The sequence below is a fragment of the Syngnathus acus genome, chromosome 1 (assembly GCF_901709675.1).
Source record: "Syngnathus acus chromosome 1, fSynAcu1.2, whole genome shotgun sequence".
Lineage (NCBI taxonomy): Eukaryota > Metazoa > Chordata > Actinopteri > Syngnathiformes > Syngnathidae > Syngnathus > Syngnathus acus.
Window position 1 is genome coordinate 8,806,068 of NC_051087.1, and position 21,504 is coordinate 8,827,571.

At 39.2% G+C, this 21,504-nt stretch overlaps 1 protein-coding gene across 13 annotated transcripts in view; it reads right to left on the reverse strand.

The window, feature by feature from the left end:
- Positions 1-7,192: 7,192 nt before the first annotated feature.
- The window catches only part of add3a (adducin 3 (gamma) a), a 42,956-nt gene continuing 28,644 nt past the window's right edge, over positions 7,193-21,504 (reverse strand). For 7 of the 13 annotated variants that reach the window (XM_037275456.1, XM_037275276.1, XM_037275535.1 and 4 more), the window contains 13 exons: positions 20,717-20,868; positions 20,271-20,351; positions 17,925-18,074; positions 17,055-17,198; positions 16,745-16,843; positions 16,052-16,228; positions 15,715-15,969; positions 15,169-15,273; positions 14,648-14,734; positions 14,209-14,232; positions 13,532-13,652; positions 11,508-11,597; positions 7,193-9,848 (listed from right to left, as the gene is read on the reverse strand). In XM_037275456.1, the coding sequence (XP_037131351.1) occupies positions 9,595-9,848; positions 11,508-11,597; positions 13,532-13,652; positions 14,209-14,232; positions 14,648-14,734; positions 15,169-15,273; positions 15,715-15,969; positions 16,052-16,228; positions 16,745-16,843; positions 17,055-17,198; positions 17,925-18,074; positions 20,271-20,351; positions 20,717-20,868 (1,739 nt within the window). In that variant the 3' untranslated portion in view covers positions 7,193-9,594. The remainder of the gene's footprint in view (positions 9,849-11,507; positions 11,598-13,531; positions 13,653-14,208; positions 14,233-14,647; positions 14,735-15,168; positions 15,274-15,714; positions 15,970-16,051; positions 16,229-16,744; positions 16,844-17,054; positions 17,199-17,924; positions 18,075-20,270; positions 20,352-20,716; positions 20,869-21,504) is intronic. The other 6 variants (XR_005100815.1, XM_037275656.1, XM_037275744.1 and 3 more) reach the window with 6 other exon arrangements.

Genomic DNA, 21,504 nt, shown 5'->3' on the forward strand with positions numbered 1-21,504 from the left:
GAGTCTATTTGCAGCTTTCTTTAAAACATGTTTCTTGTAAGGTCTGGCCAAGTTCAAAGTGGAGGTCAATTTCACATAGTCTGGTCCAATCATTTCATCCGGTGGAGTCAGGGCCCAAGGCAATAAAATGATGTGCTATAGTCCATTGCAGTCCAGTCCAGTCCCGCAGTCTGGCCCAGTTCACCCTCAAAACATCTTAGCAACTCAACTTGTAAAAATGAAACGGAAACCCACCCAGAACATAACTTGGTCAGCACACTTTTGTATCGTGTGGGGCTTCCTTCCTGCAACATGGTTTATCGTGACAAGCGGGTTAAAGGTCACTTTGTGTGTGTGTGTGTGCCATCATTGGACTATAGATCACAATGACAAACTGAGGGTGGGCTTCAGTTTTCTGCTGAGGACGCATACACTCACACCTCAGAACCATCCTGTTTGTGTCATTGATTCCTACAACTGTTTATTACTACCGATATAGTCAATGTCCCCCAGTGGGAAAGAAACTTCCGAGCTCTGTTTTAGCCACTTTAATTGCAAAAATCTGGGAGAACAATACAGAAACGTCATATGTGTGCAAGTATATGGCATAATGATTTTATTTTAAACCTAGTATGGCACACAATAATCAATTCTGTACAAATCATGACATTGATAGAGGCAAAGTGTAGCGATTATAAACTGCAATGCTGCCCATGCATCTTTAACAAATGAAAAAAACTGGCCGAAATCTGAACGTTTGGACTACACTAATTCAGCAGACGAGCAGTCCAGTCCACGGCAGTATTCTATTGAGTCCTCGACAAGTGATGAGGAAATAGGAGGCTATTGATCTGGGTTGCAGGATGAGATTTCCAATAGAAAAAGGATACAATCTCATTGTACAATGGGAGGAGGATGTGACAGAGTGGCCTATATATAAGCCATAGCAGAGAGTCAATAGTCAGGACAAATGATTGTGCGGCCCATAGGCAATCTATGCCACTAATTCTTGTGTGCAGTGGCCGCATTTGTCACAGGGATCCCTTGATTGTAAGAGAGCATAAAGCTGCTTTCCATCTGCTTCCACAGCTTAAGTCAGCAGGAGCATTGAAGCCACTTCAACTCCTAAACAACTGTGGTATATTTTCTTTAAGGATCGGGTTCGTCGTCCAAAACCATCCGCCTATGGTTAATACGAATATTATTTTTATGGATAAGACTCTTTGAGTTGCGTTCATTACCACCAAAGTTGTACCGACACAAATTATTTTTAAATCCAGAACCTGCAAACTGGAGCTAGTACATAAACCACTCAATCACAATGCTGCTCATGTCTTCAATGAAATTTTTCATGGCAACGATAGAAAAAAAATTACTCCTTCCACAGATCAATCATGTAACACCACTTCAATGCCACTATTCATCCTGAGATTTTTTTCCCCCTAGATTTTCAAAAAGAAATTTATTATTAGCAACCCTGAGCAGGATAGATTTGAGCCAGCGTTCCTGACAACCAGGTCTAGTGAATTATAATATGATGCGTTTGACTTTAGATTAATTTATGTCAGAGGGAAAAAAATGTTCAGGAAGCCCACGTGCATCATACGTATAAATATATCATCTTGGAGGATAACATTCCATATACTCTACAGTGCAAGAATGTTTTACACCTTCCTGAGGAAAATAAGGGCTTTGACGCTTGCATTTTCGATGCATTGTATTACCCCGTGCAAAACATGAACACTGTAATTTATTGTTTGACACATCCTGTGAAATCTGCTGTTCATAAAACGTCGTCAAAGAGCATCTGCTGTGCATGTAAAAGATGACTAGAGTTCAATTATTTCCTCACGTCGCTCTCTCTGAATGCAGTCTGACTTTCCCAGCCGATTCAGGAGCTCATGCCACAGACCAATCCATCACCTGCTTGTTCCTTCCACTGTCCACTTTTGTTCTGGATTTTATTGTGTCTCTGTCCCTGAATACTAAAAAACGCCTGGCAAGCAAGAGGAAAGAGGAATTATAACACAACAACATGATACGACCTGTATTTTATTTCCTTCAAAAGGTAGTCCGTCTATTATCTATAGAATTTGTCCTCTTTCAGGTCACGGGTGATCTAGAGCCTATTCCAGATATCTTTGGGTTAGAGGCGGCAAACATTGGAATAGTTGCCAGCCAATCACAGCGCACATATTGACAAACAATCACAATTAGGAGTGACGCAACAATGTAAAGTAGTAAACTTGAATCTCTGATCAAAAAACATTTGTTGAACAGTGTTAATTGTACATCACACAACCACAATACCTGCAATACAATAACAAAAGGCTTATTTGTGATGCTACCATAGAGAAGAAAGCCGGTGTGTGGGTGGTCCAATGGGGTGTGGACAAATTGCCCCCTGTGTGTGTGTGTGTGTGTGTGTGTTTTCCTCCTGCTGACATGCGCTAGCTGTGAGCCTGGGAGTCATGTCGAGGTGTCTGCGTGGGCATGTTTGGGTCTAGGCAATTGTGCTCGTGGGTGGGGGTTTGCCCTAAAAAGGTCTAGCCTGTTTTCCACAAAACCCAACAACAGTAGCACATGCATCATGACGGAATCAGGCTCATCGTTGTGACACTCACAGCATGATGCTGTCTAGTGCAGAGAATCAAATCACCCTCCTCCCCAAACAAGCACAATCATCTCCATCTTAATACCACTCAGAATAAAATGCATGAATAAAAGAAATCTGGATGTTGAGGTAAAGGGATGTTCATTTGTTATTTACTTTTCTTTTAGATCTAAATGACAGAAAATATTTGCAAAAGACTGTGAATGCAAAGATTGGTAGACACGAGTACAGGAACGCGAGCAAGAAAACCCAGGAGTACGTGTCCTAAAACATTTTTTAATGACTCTCAAAAAGGCATATTTATGATAAGACTCTAGTAGGAACATTACACAACTCACTATTAATTTACTTACAAAATACCGACACCATTGGTGGGTCGGTGACTGAATGTATCACAACAGATGACAATAGAGTAAGCCTAATAATCTGATTGGATGAGCAAATAGCGAATTTTTTAAATTAATATCAATTAATAACATTTTCATAATTTTGATTTAACATTTCAAAACTAATGTGAATTAAGTGTACATCGCGACATTAGGTTGACATATAAAATCAAATCGGATGTAATAAAAAAAAGTGCTGGTTTTAAACAAAATGAATAAATAACAATCCACCTTCACAAACATACAAATTCGTGAATTCTGTTTGACAAAGAAGCGCTGTTGCCTTTTAAAATATTATTTTGGTTGTAGCTTGGAGTTGTCAAACTGTTACCTTGAAGAAAGCGGCAATGAAAGTGAGACTGATCAACTTTGTACAAACTTAATTTTGCTTGCACTTCTTGTATTAGACTGTGAACCCATACATAATTAAGTGTATGTTGTGTGTATATGTGATTTAATGTAAAAATAGTGTTATGATTGAAAATAGTGATCAGTCGTTCTGTCACAATAAATTGCCTTCACCAGGATGGACGTGATTGAAATTGGAGGTGTCCAAGGCCAATAGCTTTTTCTTTCTGGAGCAAAACCAATAAACAACCATTTTCCATCCTTTCTATTATGTTTTCCTGCCACAAGAGCACACTAATGTAATGAACCGTTATTGATCTGGAACCAATTTTCTCCAAAGGGGATCCATAGTGTAATCTCTTTTATTGCTGTGTTTCCATATGCTGCCACGAGATAATGATCACAAATCAGATGAGCATCCTTTGAGCGCACTGGAATCACCTTGATGGAGGGAAGAGCAGTGGTTGTGCGCGTGACACTGTCAGCAGCCGCCATCGAGCTGACGGAACGAGCCGCAGTCATGACACTCGCAAAATACTGCCGAGTCGTCGGATCTGGTTTTATTGTTTATATCAGGAGCTTTGCCAAATCAAGTGCTGAACTAGGGTTATCACATTCACTGGGCATGCTCACACACCGGGCTGTAAATAACACAAGCCACAGCCGTGATTCTTCACAAAGTTGTGACCAGGAGAAATTGGGTCTGGTCCATTTCATCTTCTCATTCCCCTACTTGACGCCTTTCTAATAGGGCCGCAGTGGAGTAAAGTTTCTCTTTCATGCTGCCGTTCTAAAAATAGATTGTTGGCTCGTGCTCGTGGAGGATGACATTGTTTCTTCTCATGCATGGAAGGTATGAACCGGAAAAAGGCAACATTTTACAGTACAACCTGCAAAGTCATGAAATATATGCCTCTTAAGTCACAAAAGTTAAAGGTCAAGCCTTTATTAGGCGTATGTGACATCACGCAATAGCACACTTCAGTTAGTATCTAAAGCACAGGTGTCAAACTTAAGGTCATTTTATGTGACCCGCAAAAGCTTGCCACATTTTTTGAACACTGTCCAAAACTATTTCTTTATCATACAGATAATTGGATATTATGAAATATGATGGGGTGATTACTGAGGTTCCCACAAGAAGTGCAACTGCCTTGCAGATCAGCTTCTGGCTTGAATTGCGGCTATCATGGTTGCTGGCTAGCAACTTGCTTTGGGCAGAACATCAATCTGATGAACTCATTTGAAACACGGCTCATTGGTTGATCAAGCCGAAGCCAGAAGAGATGACATGGTATTATAATCAAGAGTATAATTCATTACTGTACATACTTGTCTGCATTGTTCATTTCCTACAGAGAAGACAAACTATTAAGCTTTCCTAAAAAGCAAAGATTTAAAACGTTTTGTTTTAAAATGTCAATGAATCTGTTTACACAAACATTTCTCTTTTTTGTCAGCTTACTTTTACATCCTGATGGTGTCACGGACCGGAATGGACCTGGGCGACCAAATGCAGCTTGGACCAGGGTTTATTGAAGAGAAAAGGTAGTTGGAAGGGAGGATAAGGGGAACAGACGGACAAACTAACATAACGATCGAACAAAACAACAACATGACCAACCGACAGACTGGCTCACCAAAACAGAACTGACAAATACAAGAACCAAGAAACAAGAAGACATGAGACGACATCAACAATCCGACAGGAGTGAGGGGCAGACAGGACTTAAATACAAGACAGGTAACAAGAGGCAGGTGACTGGTTACATTGATTGTGAGGTAACACAGAGGGGAGGGGCGACGCGAACAGAAACCATGGTAACGGGGACGAGTCGTGACACATGGTTACACAGTTGTTCATTTGTCATTTTTGGGGAATCACCATTTTAACTGTAACTATGATTTGATGAAAATGATAATGACACCAAGTTTGACTTCATCCGATTTTTATTTTAAAGGATGAAGCCACCACCAATCAGTATGGCATAGATAAGGACATTTGAAAAGCAGAGTCTTGTTCTGGCAGTAACAGTTTAATACTGACACAGACTATCCAAAGGAATAGATTTTATTTGTTGATTTTACTTTTTCATTTACAATGATAATTCAAAACAAATAAAAGCAAAATGATGAGAGATAGTAATTTTAATGTAATTAATCTTATATAAATTATATCATATTATTTCAATATAAAAGTTTCTTTTAAGAAAAAAAAAAAAGAGGTACTAAACTAAAAAATAAAGTTGGAATACTACTCTACCAGAAAATGTTGTAATCTTAAGTCATAATATTACAAGAATAAACTTAATATGTTACAGCAGTGCCTTAAAGTGCCAAGATCTGATTTAGGAGATACCAGCCGTCATCTGACTGCTTCATTTTTCCTATGACTTGTGAGCGCAGACTTGAGATACGAGCACTTTATGGTTGAACTGATCTCAACACAATAATCCATCCTCCTCTGTCCTTATCTTAACACAGAGAATCACAGACTCATATTTATGCTTATATCACCACGTTGTACTTTTTTGTCTTCTGTATGATATACAGTACATATGCTACAATGCACATCAAGAATAATCCAGCAAGGTTACAACACATCATTTGGATACCATTTTTTCATATTGGTGTACGGCAATGCAGTCAAGGCACACTGGCTGTGCAAAACAAAGACAGGCAGCCATTGAGTAGTAGCATGGAATTTCAGGAGTGGGGGTCATTCTTTGGAAGTATCTGTTGGACTTTAAAGGGCAAGGAAACATATTTGGCAATTTGCAGGAAACAAAATGGTTGCCACATGCCTCACAACAATGTGACTACTCACACACAAGACTAAATAAGAACATGTTTCAAAAATATACAGTATATATATCAACTCAAAGCAGACAATATACATGCATAGAGCAAAATATTTGACCTTGCTGACATTTTTGGCTAAGCCATGTGGTGGATCTGAGCGGCATGATTCTGTTGAAAATCTGACTTTGTGCAGTTCATCAAATATATATGAACTCTCTGAAATATTCTTTTTATCATCTCACTATGACAGAGTGGACATGCTAAATGTGACAACATCTAACTAGACACATGATATGATGAAAAAAACTAGATGGAAATATTTTCTCTGCAACTAGATGTCTTAAAGGGGAAGGGTGGACAGCAATTTCAGGGACACTGAAAATAGTCAATATAAAATTTAGACAAAATATGGTCAAACTCATTTTACACTCTAATAACAGCTGGATCAAAAATAACCTAATTTTCTTGGTTATTTATTTGACCCTCAAATTTCAAATGGAACACCCAGTAAACAAGATTTTTTTTTATGTCGGGGAAGGGGCGGGCAACAATTTTGGGGGTGTTGTTTTGCAGGTTATTCATTTGACCCAGTTTTTGCAGTACGGTTGGCTCAATGGCAGCCGCATTATGAAATGGTACACAGTTATTTGGAGAGCAAAGAGGCTTGTGCATGTCTCTCATGATATTCTCAAGGCCTCTTCTCATGGCTTTGGTATTCCTGTCAAGAAGGTCCACATATCCTGTGCCTGTTATTGTCCAATTGTTTATTGGTCAGACTCAACAACCATTGTCGCAAATGTGATTGAACATTTCACAGACACACAAGTTGTATATCCATTCCCATCCAAGACAAATAAAAGGAGCCAGTTATTTCCTCCTCACAGTAGAGCTCTTCCAATTTGTAGCGCTACAATGCAACCAATGATCATTGTGCAAGCATCAATGGATTAGACCTAACTTGGCTCACTTGATGCAAAAGAACATGACTGTGAATGAATACAGCGCAAGGCAAAACAATACATGGAGTGATGTGGATGCATAAAAAGATGAAAATGAGCATTCATTTTGGCAAAATACAGTTTATTTGTGAATGTACACTGATTAGCAATACATCTAAAAGCAATTCCATAGATTAGCATTTATATAAGGGGGTGTTCACAGATCAAAAAGTCGCTTGGCTCATTGTGGCATACCAAAGCAAACATTTTTTTTTTTTTTGGAAACAGAAAAGATGAATTGGGAAGCATTGGTCGCGCAAGGTGCAAAGAAACCAAAATTGAAACTGAAGGAACGCACATTCAGTTCACCTGGGAGCAATTTATGCCCATAAAATATTTAATAAACAAACATAGAATAAATATAGCCATACAAATGGAGGATGACAAAGACGACGATGCGATGAAAAAAAGCTGAAAGCATGCTACAAGTCCTCCCTTCTTACACTTGGAGTTCAGGTCAACGACGGGTCATCCGACAAATATCACATTTACCCAAAACGTCGCACGAGGGGAGTGAAACGGGCGTACGAGATTGAATGCGCGTGTGAAAAGCTGCGTTTTGAGGAGTGAAGAAGAGTGCTGGTTATTGGACCCGAGAGAAGGGGCCGTGCAGTCATTAAGGGGATTAAACAAGAGGTCCTGTCAGGGTCATTGAAGCCTCACAACCCCTTGTCCAAAAACAATACAATATGGCTTTAAATCACACACTCTTTAAGCACGTATATCAACACTATACAAAAGTCATCCCTGCTTCATACTTCATTCGTGACACAGGAGGATTAGGGCCAGACTGCGGGGGGGAAAGAAAATATACGACACAGATAAAATATTAGAAGAACTCTTAATATACAAGAATAAAATCATATTTTTTTCCTCCCTAGAGGAGTAAAAATGTCAGGACAGACTTAATTTGAACATATAAAACAAATGAAATTGAAATGTTGCGAGGTATAATTTTGTGACAGATGCTGGATTACAAGGATTAAGTTGAAGAATAATGTTGTAAAAGAGGAACAAAGAATTCAATCATTTTACAACTGTTGTAATTTTACAAGAAAATGATAATCATTTTACAGGGAAAATAGGTCAATCATAAAAGATGTAATTTTGTTTGTAATATTACAACAATTGGGGTTTTAAAAAAACAGTTCCTCATGATTGAAGATTACTCCATGTTGAAATGTTTTGAACCATTACTTAATACTAATTGCAGAGAAAAACTCAATTTTTATGGAGATACCGGCCATTTTTTTCTCCCATTACAACTTTGCTTCTGGTAATATCCTTTTTTTCGCCACTTCAGTGAGGTCCTAATACTCCTGTTATTCTCAGCTGGCGACTGCAGAGGTTAGACATATCAGCACAACACACTTCCTGATTTTTGCTGAGTGCAGACATCATTTCGCACATGAAAAGCCTATTTTTTGTTTTGTTTTTTCTCCTTCATACTGATTTCACTTTCTGAGTCTTCACTTGTCTCAATTGCTTTGCTACTTGCTCGGTTTTTGACCACATACGACTTGACAGTCTCTTTCACGGGTGAAACCATCCTACTACAGTGGAAAGTGCAGCACAATAAAATAAAAAAATATATAGTTACAAATCTATAGCCGACGTATCCAGTTGTCAAATATATCTGTGTTATATTTATGTACTCTACTTTAAAATATAGTGTGAGCAATCACTTCTCCTCCTGGCAAAAGACAAAATAGGCGCCTGGAAAAAGCCTAGAAATGAGTACAAAAGGATGTTGAATACAAGCAAAATGTTCAATAAAAAAGGTCAAATTTCATGCGATGACTTCAACTACACTAAAAAAAAATTCCGGTTCGTCCCAAAAGTAAGTAGGAAAATGCTACATATGTAAATGAATAGTATCCGACTGGCTCTTTTGAGATGTTAACGCTAAAAGGCGCATGACTCCAGTTTGGTGAGTAAATACGTATGTGTCGATGCCGCAGAAGCGCAAAAACGAGAAGAATGGTGCAAAATAAGAAGAGCCAGTAAACAAATGGACACATACCCTGTGGCCACTGATGGGGAGAAGTTGTCCAGTGTGATGTCATCGGTCATGAAGCCTCTTAGTGATTATAAACTCAATGCAAAGGCAGAGGACCACCAGATGAGGATTTAACAAAAAAATGTGCAGTATACACTCTTGACTTGAGAATTACGTTGAAATGATCGTACTTTTAACAATTCTAATTTCAGCACAGTTGTGCAGATGTCACTGAATCAACTTTGAGTACTGCATTTGTGATTCACTTGAAAATGCTCGACCATACTCTATCTGTCCATCTGCGTGGGAAACGTTTTGTTTTTTTGCCAATTCCTTTTTTTTCTCCAAATCATTTCTTTGTATATAAAAACTCTGGAAAGGATTAAACACAAAAATCAGGAAAACAAAGACAGCATAAAAGACAAAACATAAAAAGATGCCCTCCCCTTTCTATCATCTTGGTGGCCCTCAGGCCTCTGTCTTCTCTTTCTTTTTGTTCTTCTTGAGGAAGGACGGCGTGCGGAACTTTTTCTTCTTCTTGCCGTTGGGCGACTTGGAGGGCGAGCTCTCCTGAGACAACACCTCTTCGATCTTGTCGGCCGAGCGCACCGTCATTTCCACGCTCTCCGCGCTAGTGTTGAGCTGGCTGACCCGCTTGCACAGCTCGTCGTTGGCGTCGCAGTGGTTATCCTTGCCGTTCATCAGGCCCGCGTGGTTGACTGCTGGGGAAAAGGACCCCGTGAATACACCAGATTGTCATTCATACTAATAATGAATCATTTGTGAGCCTATAGGAAACAATCCAGATCCAAATCTAAAATGCAGCATCTGATAACTGGGAGGACTTTTTTTATTTAAGCCTTGCTTCATTTACGTGGCGATTTGTATATTCATTCCAATGTGGCAGGCTAGTCAACAACACTCCTAATGATGAAAGAAGAAGAAGAAATTATAGTGAAATCATCTAACTGTGTTGAAACTGTAACACCGGCACTTTAAATTCAACTTCATTAGCATTTACCAAGCATGCTTTTAATACCCTACACTGCGCTCGTGTCGTAAATGTGTCGCTGCTGGCTCGGACACACAAACACCATTTCAGGTGTTTGCTGCATTGCCACTGTACTTGTGCTCTACATATTTCATAACATGGCAGCGTGAAACCCATTGACCTCATAGACTAAAGAGCCTGTCCTACTCTCACTTTAAAAAAAAAAAAAAAAAAAAAAAAAAAAAAAAACAAGCCTCGGTTTTTAACAGCAGACTATATCCTCTGTTCACTTAAGAGCCTGCGAGTGTACAACTCCTCCTATTGGCTCAACAACACCAAGAAAGCAGGCCACTGGTATTAAATAAATATAATGAAACGTTATCACCACTTCTCAGGTTATTTTCGTGGTTCAAAGCAAACAATACACTGAGGCCATCCTGAAAATGGAGCATGTAACAACTGACCCGGATTCAAGCACAAGTATCTGACCTCACAGCAGCGCCATCATAAAAGATGGCTCCCGCGAGTCCGCACGGCGCTATGGGTTAATTGCTACTGCTGGTGTGTTTGGGCTATGAGGGAAGGTGACAGGAAGTAAATCCTGTGATGTTGTCAGCTACTATTTAAGTAGGAGCGGCCCTATGAGGTAATGCTGCTGGCTTCACATGTGAAGGACATATGGAACAAATAGAAGAGAAAGGTACAGTGAACACACATTTATGGTGGAGGAGGTATTCCCGACCCTCCTGCAAAAGCTGATAAAATGTAAACATATTGTAAATGTACCGCAGTGTAATAAAACTAATTGCAAGCCCAAGATGTTTAGAAAATACTGTCTGGATAGAAGTGTCTGTGTACAGTACATGCATGTGCCTTTAAGAGGTGGATTCTAGTGAGGTGGGGTGACTTGGCGAGTGCACGTGAGCACCTGCGTGTGAGCTGTAGCCAACAGAAGCTCAGATATTACGGTAGGTATATTGTAAGAACTCATTAAAAGGTCACTTTTGAAAACATCATAATGCTTTATATCGCAATTGGCTCCAAGTTGCCATGGAAACAGGATAGCGAGCATCACTATTCCCCCAAATTAGAAATGAAGTGCTCGAGCCTATTAGCTAAATAAAAGTAGACATTTTATATACGGAACTTATTTTAATGGCGAAGCTTTTGACAAGAATCGCAGATAATTTGTCGTGACTGAGGTACTAGTGTTGTAACTAGCACAACTGTTTCTAATGAAATTTGACATCATATTATAGATTTCCAAGTGCGTAGCCTACTAAAGCAACACTATGGATATGAGTGATAGCTACCGTGAGAAAGTCGTTTGAATTTAACAGATGCACAGGGCAGGAACTTGAAGAGGCGGCTCTGGTGCCGTGACTGATACCTTTAGCTGGAGTGCTTTGTGGGGACTGGGTGAGCGACACAGACTGAGAGAGCGTGGAGCCGTCGTCCGAGGTTAGTTCGTGCTCGCCATCTGTGTGGAGGGGGGAGGTAGTGGTGGCGGGGTGAGCGGGTGTGGGATGAGCGGATTGCGGGATGGTGGTGCGTGGACGTGGATTGAAGCAGTGGCAAAACAGCGGGGGCGAGCCGGTCCAGAGAGGATGCGGGGATTGGGATGAAGGGTCAGGAGGGGAGTGGGGGGAGGCGAGTCAAGAGATTAGTGATAGCACACACAAGTTAGGATTCAGACATGGACAGATACTCTTCTGAAAATTTGACAGAATCCTTGTTGGATTCCTTTCAGGGTTTTCTCTTTCCTGGACATTATTATCTTGACAGGAGTACACTATATACATGTAGGTCCTTCAAGATGTTCTATTTCACTATGCAGTTTACCATCATAATTGATATATATATTTTTTTAAGCATTAGAGCAAAACTGGCGTTGGTATATGTATTTATAGCTTCTCAACTAGTGGTGGGCAAAATTTATACTGAATACTATATAAAAATAAAAAAATTACATTTGTAACACATATATATATATATATAATGTAACAAATGTAATTTTGTTTTTAAAAAATATTTTAACTAATTTCTGTTTTATACTTTTTTGCAATTTCCATTTTTACGTTATCGATAGATGACCTGGGATGGATGACCTGGCCCATCTGTTAAAAAATATATAAATAAAAAACAAAAACATCCAACTTGTTCTTTGAGTAAAAATGTTAGCCTGCCAGTTTAAAATGTTATCGTCCTTCAAAGAGCCTTCAGATTATTTTCTTTTTATTGCAGGAGTTTGACCATTTGGATTTTTTTGAACTTCTTAAACCTACCAAACTGCCCAAATATTAAGTTATGAACATATTTTTAAGAGGATTTTCTTATCTTATGCATTACCATAATGTCATATGAGTGCCAATGTTAGTATAGTTAATGTGCCAGGGCAGCCCAGCAAAAGTGGCTTGAATGGTTTTAACAGTGCACAAAAGCTGCTTCCAAACCACAATGACACATTAATTAGCACGTTCAGGGTTACACACTGAGAAAGCCGATGCCTGGCTCACAACACTTACATACGTTCACGTTGCACAACAGGCTGTGGAATAAGTTGATTTGCTTTATGTCTGTGAGTGTGTGCCTGTGGAAAACCTATAACCATACAAGTGAGATTTGTAGAGTGCAAATAACTTATTTCATATGCACTTTTGAAATATATGAAATGGCTTTTTGGATGACCATATAGTGTGTGGGTAGCCAAGTCATGTTTTAGGCCAGTCCAGACGGTCTCCAGCTGGCATCCAGATTGGCCAGTGGGGATTCACAGGGCTATGGGGGGGCAACAGTGTCATAGCAATGACCGGCAGTCTTGAGGCTGGTGTGAAGACCTGCTGTCTGTTCGTTCTGCCATCGTTTGGCCTCTTGTGCCCACACGCTACACTGACACTGTATTACTGTACTGTCCGCACGCACATACATGAATGAACACACGCACTAAATGCAAGGTGGCAGGTTTAAGTAGCATGCAGACTGAGACCGCCTCTTCGCTATTTGTTCATTATTGATTTTTCCCATGCCTCTCAATATGATTAGCATTTGGTGTGTGTATGTATGTATGTATGTATGTATGTATGTATGTATGTATGTATGTATGTATGTATGTATGTATATATATATATATATATATATATATATATATATGGTGTGCCTAGTATTTTGGCTCTGTGAGTTACTGTTTAAGAAATCCACATTTAATGAGCCCTTATATTCAAATATTTGATCTGATAGCTAAACCACTATAAGATGATGTTTGTGGTTCATCTGGTATGGAAACAAGATAGCGACATTGTTACGTTTCTCAGAGCGCACGTGTGTTGGAATTTTTTTTGTCATTGAGCATGAAGTAAAGCACCAAAATGTCACAAAAAATAAAAGTAAATTTGTGTGTGGCCGTGCACCACCTACCGAGACCCAGTTGCCTCAGTTCCACGTTTTTGTGATACTCCTGCAAATCTTTCTCTGACAGCTCACTGAAAGGGTTGGGAGGCAGTGGGGCCATCTGCTCCTCCTCTGTGGGCACGTATGGCTGCCGTGGACACACACACACACATATATAAACATTTAGGAGGCACTAGTAACCCCAAAAAGGCAAAAAAGAATGATACAGTAAGTATAGAAGAATGAATCTACTCCAGTCTATATTTTATCATGACCACAAAAAAGCTCCTCGACTGAGGAAAACTGAATAACCACTTCAAACTTGACTCATTTCAAGACAGAAACGTTCTGACATCTTGAACCCAGATGGGAAAATCAAATCTGCACAGACTAGACAATGAAACACACACACATTGCCATTGTGGTAACATGCAGGCTATGCATACAAACCACGATCCAACCACATCAGTGAAATAAAATTTGTACATTTGAGTATTCAAACACACCATTACATGTCAACATCCAATTAAGAACACAGCACAATGATTTGTTGTACGAATACAACACACAGTGGGTGAATGTGTTTGTGACTATTCGAAAACAACAAAACATGCTCTTGGTGCTGTGACACAAAACTATATGAAAGTGAGGAAAATTTTGAAATATATTGCAAACAACCATTCATTAATATTTGCGGTATTTACCAGAACGTGTATCTGCACTTCAGCCTTCAACACAAGATATCAACTCATGTCAGCATTAAAAGGTAAGGTGTGGATCATTTTATAATAATAAAGCATTTAAGCAATTTTCTTATACAATCAACTCATTGAAAGATAGAAGAAATAGAAAATAATTGAATATGGCACTTTGGTTATCATTCGCAGCAAGATGTTGTTACTTGTCTCCCTCTAGTGGCCTTAAGGTGTTACAATTTAATCAGTTTTGTGTAATCAGATTGGACCTGCAAACATTTAAGACTACACCAAACTACAACAAATCAGCTGCATTCAGTGCTATGCATGGTCTTTGGCAATAAAAACCTTAACGCAAACCTACAATGGTAATTCCTGCAAATGAGTTGGTATTTATTTATACTTTTAAATGTTTTCTATCATGATGTCACTGTGTTTTGCATCTTACCTGTCGTGGTTGATCAATTGGGATGCCAGCAAGGTGCTGTGATCGCGGCCCTGATGTTGTCAGATCGTATCGATTCTGCTCTCTGATCTGTAAAACAAGAATAAGAATACGAATAAGAAGAAGAAGAATATTAACCCGAACCCACACACGTGGTCTGCATATTTCTCATGTGCATATTTTTACTATTGATCAGAAAAGAAAAACTGCAGTTGAGGCAACATTAGCATATACTTCCCCTAACCTAAAAATTTGTGCTGGGTAAATTGCAAGGATTGCAAACATAATATCAGATTTATGGCAAAATAATGAAACTTGCAGTCATCAAAAACCAAAACATTCAGAAAATTGCAAGGATTGTAAACACAATATCAGATTTATGGCAAAATAATGAAACTTGCAGTCATCAAAAAACACAACATTCAGAAGCCCATCTTTAACTACATAACACTTGCAGGGTCGTTGAATCTTGGCTGTTAAAAGACCTCATCATCCGTAATTGTGTGACGTGACGTCAGACTCACTTTGTTTCTCTTCTGCAGTACCTCCTTGGGGTCTGTGTTGAGAGGGACAAATTGATTGGGGTCCTCAATTCTGATTGGCGTTCCAGTCTCCTCTGCTTTCATCCACTGTAAATGGAAATAATAACAATAATAATAACAATAATAGGTATGGCATTGTCAAATAATTCTAGAATCGATTATTCTACCAATCATCCCATGAACCTGCCCCTGAGACGGATGGTTGGAGGAATTCCATTCCATTTAAAAATATATATAGTTATTTTTGTAAAGGAACCGTAATACCTAAAAGAATAAACCTGACCTGGTGAGTCTAAGACTTAGACTAAAGGTCAATGATGGCAAATGAAGTTAGTGTTCCATGCAGTATAATAGTGCTTTGTTTAACCAGCAGATGGCAGTATGATGCTAGAGTGCTATAGTAGCTAGACCCTGACATCTTTAGAAAAATTATTACATTGATTATTAAACGGAAGAACTACACCCATATTCATGTGAACAACTCAAGTTGTGAATCTTGTTGATAAGAAATTTGTAAATTGTGTTTACCGTGGTTGTCCTGTTGTGGTTGTACCGGTCATCTCCGCCCTCCACGTTGACCTTGGTATAACTGTTAGGTGAGTTGAGCCAGCGCGTCTTCTCCCGCTGCTGCCGCTGCTGCAGGAACTTGAAGGGAAAGTGCGTGGCGTCCACATCCTCTTCGAACATGAACGCCGTGACGGTGGCGGGGATCTCCACGTCGCTCTTGTGCCTCGGTTTGTCACGCATGATGGGATGGCGGTAGGCATAACCTGTCCTGTAGCCCTGGAGAGCAAACATCAAGAACATAATTTGGAAGCTCAGTCACAATCAGGATAAAATCACACATGGCTACCAATTGACCCACCAGGTTATCCAGCATCCTCATCAGTGACTCAAACTCCAGTTCACCGACTTTCCACTTGTACGGGCTGTTTACATTTTCGGAAACTGTTGAGGCCACGGCGAACACTCGCGATTTGTATTTCTCTTGGTCAAGCACAATCAGGTTGTCTATGCTGCCAGCACAGGAGATGGCGTTTACCTAAAAGCAGCCACAAAGAAGGAGGGGAGATGGATGTCAGTTTGCGCAACACACTTGACAGATGAGCTTTTTTTTTTTTTTTTTTTTTTTTTTTAAACCAACAAACATCTGTCAATCAAATTTTGCCAACTAAAATCCTCCGTATGGTGAATTAGTGCTAGAAATGCTCTTTGTTAATCTGCACAAGGACAAAATGTCATTTTGCAAAAGACACAGGACTTCAACAACACTAAGGAATAAATCACACAGCATAAAAAACATGCTTGGGAGGGATTTATTTATAGAAATTAAGCTGGGCTTTGCTGCAGGATTAATGTTCTTTTTTTTTTTGTTTGCTCTACCAAGCATTTATGTAGGAGATTTGGACACACCGAGATAAAAAAAAGTGAAAACAAAGATTTGCAAAAATCCCCAATTCAAATGGCTACTAAATTGATATATAGTCTTCATGCTTTATTGTTTTTTTTTGGTATGTCAGCCATATTGACACAAGAGTGTTGTTCAGTTTGATTGTACCTGAATTTCACAGGCATATTGCGCATTGTGGATGTAATGAAAGGCCTCTTCCATAGATTCACCCAGAGCAACCAAGCCATGATTGCGCAACACCAGAACCTTTAAAAACAAGAACATATTATTCATGGTTATTGACAAGTACAAGTCAAGTACTGCTATTTTCACCATACATATTTAATATCGGACTGATGGATGTGATGTAATTTTTTTTTTCACCAGTAGTGGTCCGATAGTTGTCTGTCTGTGACAAACACACACCCTTTGCGTAATTTAAATTGTTTTATGTTGTGTGTCCAAAAGGCGTTTTCACCTTTGCTGTAGGCCCGAGTGCTTTTTGCAGCTCTCTTCGCTCGGCTGGCTCATCGAGATTGCCATTGTAATTGAAATAGGCGATGTCACCCAGGATGAGCGCCTCCTGAGAAATGGGCAGGATGCCACACTTCATAGAGGACACCTACAAAGCAGGGAGGAAAAATAAGATCAAAATAGGTCAACGATTCCCAACCATTGTGCTGTGGAACGATATGTCATGAGATATCCTCAGGTGTACCAAGCACAATTATCCATATTTAATTAATTGGTCTTAAAAAATATTTATTGTCAACAATAAAGTTGCTTTGTGCACCAATCTATCCCACCAATGTATTGTAGGCGTGTGAAACAACTACACGCTTTTCCACTAGATGGCAGAAGGTACATAGTCAGTAATCTGTGTACAATAAACAGCATCATTTGGGAGAAAATCACATTTACCCCATTTTTGAAATAATAAATTAAGATTAATTAAGGGATTACGATTAGGGGATGTTGTTAATATTTGTCAGATATGGGTTTATGAAGCCCTTTGAGACTCTTTTGTGATTAAGGGCTATATACTGTAAATAGTTGACTTGACACAATAGTATGTGTTATCATTAATAATTATATTCATCTTTGTGAATGATTATGTTAAATACTGTAAATAGAGTTGACTTGACACAATAGTATGTGTTATCATGAATAATTATATTCATCTTTGTGAATGATTATGTTAATGGTTTCGGGAGCAGAATATTTGTGCATATATAGGGAACAGGAAAAATAGATGCAACAAACAAATCTCTGTTCACAATTTTAAATGATCACTCCTATTACTGGTGACCTCACAGGCTACCTGGTTGTACAAAATAAAGAGACTTACAGCAGCCGTGGCAGGAGTGTGCACATGGATGACACAGCGGGTGTCTGGACGTATCGAGTAGATGGCGGCGTGGGGGCTGAAACCGGCTGAGTCGATGCTCAGGTTGGTGGAACCCTGCTCGATCACCTCGCCGATGATGTTGACCTTCAGCTGGGGAAGGAAGGAGAGCAGCTGGAGTCAGCATGACCTTTTCCCAAGTGTTTAATCTGAACCTTTCTTCCCCAGAACAGTCACCTTTGTACCATCAAATGGTCTTACATTGAAAGCTCACATAACATCTGCTGTAACACATATGTTAAACAATCTAGCAGATAAATCCATCCATCCACAAAAGCAATCGAACCAACACCATAAATCACGCTAACAACCGCTCTTCACGTCGAGAAGCCCCTCCATAGGAAATGAACGAGACTGTTACATGCAACATGATACAGTAGCGATAAGGCAACTGCATTACCATTCCCTTATTGGATGATTGGGAGCAATATCGGATTCAGCAGAGAGGTACACGACCCGCAAGAGAGAATAGCAGACATAGACAAACGGGGGAGAATGAAGACACCTGGTCAGAGAGACAGATGTGCGAAGCGGAAGAAAAAGAAATGACCCAAGTGTGTGCAGATGTGAGGGTCCGGTTGAAAGTTAATCGCAAACAGAAAGCCTCTGTGGCCTGCAGGCATCGTGCACATGTTGTTCTGATATAAAGCAGAAAAACCACAAGATCGCATTTCCCTTTCACAACAAAAACTGTGAGTGTGAGTTGTAGCAACAGGAAAGGGCATTCATCATGCAGTTGGACGCACATGAATCAATTTTACATCTCCCTGTTGAACACAGACTACAAGTTTTTTTACTGTTTCATTCCTCTGTCCAGCTAAAAGAAGCCCATTCAAAAAAACAAGCAGAAAATCCATTTGGGGTTAACTAAATTAACCAGCTTGTGGTTAGTGGTTAGTCCAATGTGTAGCCTTTCACTAACAGGATAAGCAGTAGAAAATTGTTGCAAGTTGCAAACATATCACTTTGGCATTTGACACAATTTAAACACAATATTCAGTTTGGAGTTTACTGATTGTCGACCACACCAGTCATTTTAAAATGTTAGTCTGGCCTCTCCTAACTCAGATGGAAACTACATTATGGGTAGACAATTCATTGATCTTTCAAAAACCGAACTACCACCACTGATGTCGAAACAGTCAGACAAAAGCAGCTGTCAGACAAGTGAACATTGATTTGCGTCCATCACATGTACAGTAACTTTTCACCACCATGACCTTCAATAGTTGCTGCTCACTCACACAACTCTACAGCAAACTACTGTGATATGCACAGCATGTCAAAGGACGTGTCAGAAAGCTATTAAATGTGACATGCTTAAACGACGATGATAAGAAATGTCTAAAAATGGCAACGACACTCAAGAGCGAGGGGCATTGGGGGAGGGATTGGTGTGTGTTGACAGGAAGCAAACTGACCACTTCAACCGATGGAACAGAGCCTATCATCTAAAACGGTTGGCTGGGATTTGGATCAAACTTCTATCATTTTTGCCAATAATTGCCTGGAAACAAAAGTCCAGAATCAAAGTCTCTAATTGATATTGGATCTCAAACAGACATGAGGAGGTGAGGCAGACTGGAAGTGACCATCACTGATAACTTAATGTTAGTCTGCAATAAAAATGCGTGCAAAACTCACAGCTGCAAAATGTAAAAATGACACATATTCAAAGTGAATGATTTCCCCTGTATTTGGGGCATTTATCTTTAATAGCTGGATTTGAAAGATGCAGTGTAGCCACATTGCTCAATCAAAACGTTAGAACAGATGTTGCACAGACAATTACAGTATTTCTTCTTTTTTGTACTTTGCCATTATTTTGGGATCAGAATCAAATTAGTCACTGTCAGATGGCTACAGTATGTGGTTTTGCTCATTTTATGTCTTGAAGCAAAGCAATGATGGTTACACTTGTGTCAATACTAAACCAGAAAAGTTTCCATGTAGCCTATTTTTAAAACAAAATATACAGGCAGTAAAATATTAATCCAGTAAAACAGGAATGCAGTGAAATTAATGAAGGCCAAAGGCTTTTTAACAATGTTAATTATTAACATAAACAGCCAACGAATATGTGCTTCAGTCATTTTGAACGTTTGTTGAAAGCAAAGATCAGCCACAGGACAAAGCCAAAAACATTTCAGGTTTCTTCATGTTGTGTCTTTTGGTATAAGTACTAAATAGTGTTTCTGTGTCTTAAAAACATGTCTGTAATTTTTTGGTGACAATCAAAGGAAGCTGCGCTTTTTCAAAAAGTTGGGACTGAGGCAGGTTGAGTCTTACCAGGTTTGATGCAGACGCCTCAGCAAAGGAGAGCCCTCTGGGGATTATAAGGATGTGATCTTGCTCTTTGCTGATTCGGGCCTTTGGAATGAGAAAATACTGATTTTATTTCTCTAAAGTATATACTCAACCAGATAACATAATAATGAAGTTTTACTGAATGCCCCGCATCACCATTCCACTGATAACACTCAGCATTAGCCCAAGAAAAAAAAACACAAAAAAAGCGAAGCAACTATCTAATTTGATGTGGCTCTGTAAAAAGACTGAACAAATTGAGAACTTTATTTGAATTGGACAATGCACCAATAGATCCAGCAGATAGAGCAGTGATGAAAAGGTACTGTAGGTGTCATTGTATCTCATGATATATTGTGCAAGTACACTTAATAAAAATGAGTGACCTGTCCACCTGTACTCTAAATGATAAATTTAGGGCATCTTACGGTGATATAGGAGCTGGCAAAGTGGGCCCAGTTAAACAAGTCCACCAATCTGTAGAGGCTGGCCAGTTTACAGCGTGTCAGCTTCTCTCCTTTCACCATGGCACCCGCTTCCACGTTGTACAAGTCGTTAATGGGTATGACCATCCCCAAACCTGAACAGGAAAATTCAAAATAAAATGCATGCAATAAAGAAATATGCTGACTGAAGTACAGTACTTAGTTTCCTTTAATTTAGTGATATAGAGGTGTAAAAATTAATCGATTAATTAATCGCCTTGCATTTTAATAATCAAGTAATCGCTTTGAGACTTCTTTTTATAAAAGATTGTACAAATGTTATGATTTCAGGCTCTCAAAGGTAATAATCCTCTGATTTCTGTAGTCCTTCATGAAAAATTTGTGTTTAATCTCAATAAGACATTTGAAAATGTCTGCTTTCACGTTGGAAAATAATGATCGATCTTGTGTGATATTGCTTAACTGTTGTTTAGTTCTTTTAGGATCACTAAATAGTTCAAGTAAAAAATATTGGGTAAGAAACAGTAATTGCGGGGGGAATATTTTTAACACAGTCTAATGTGAATAAAATTGTATCCAATTAATTGATGGAATAATCGATTCTGAAAATATTCAGCATGTACTGCATCATTTACTCCTGCAGCCTTTGATATACTAACTTAAGAGACTGAGCTGCTCTGATCCCTTTAACATATGATCCAGCATTCAGTTGCACATTCCACATGTGCAAATGGAAGCAGTTTGCAAGTCATAACTCCAAGAGAATCTAA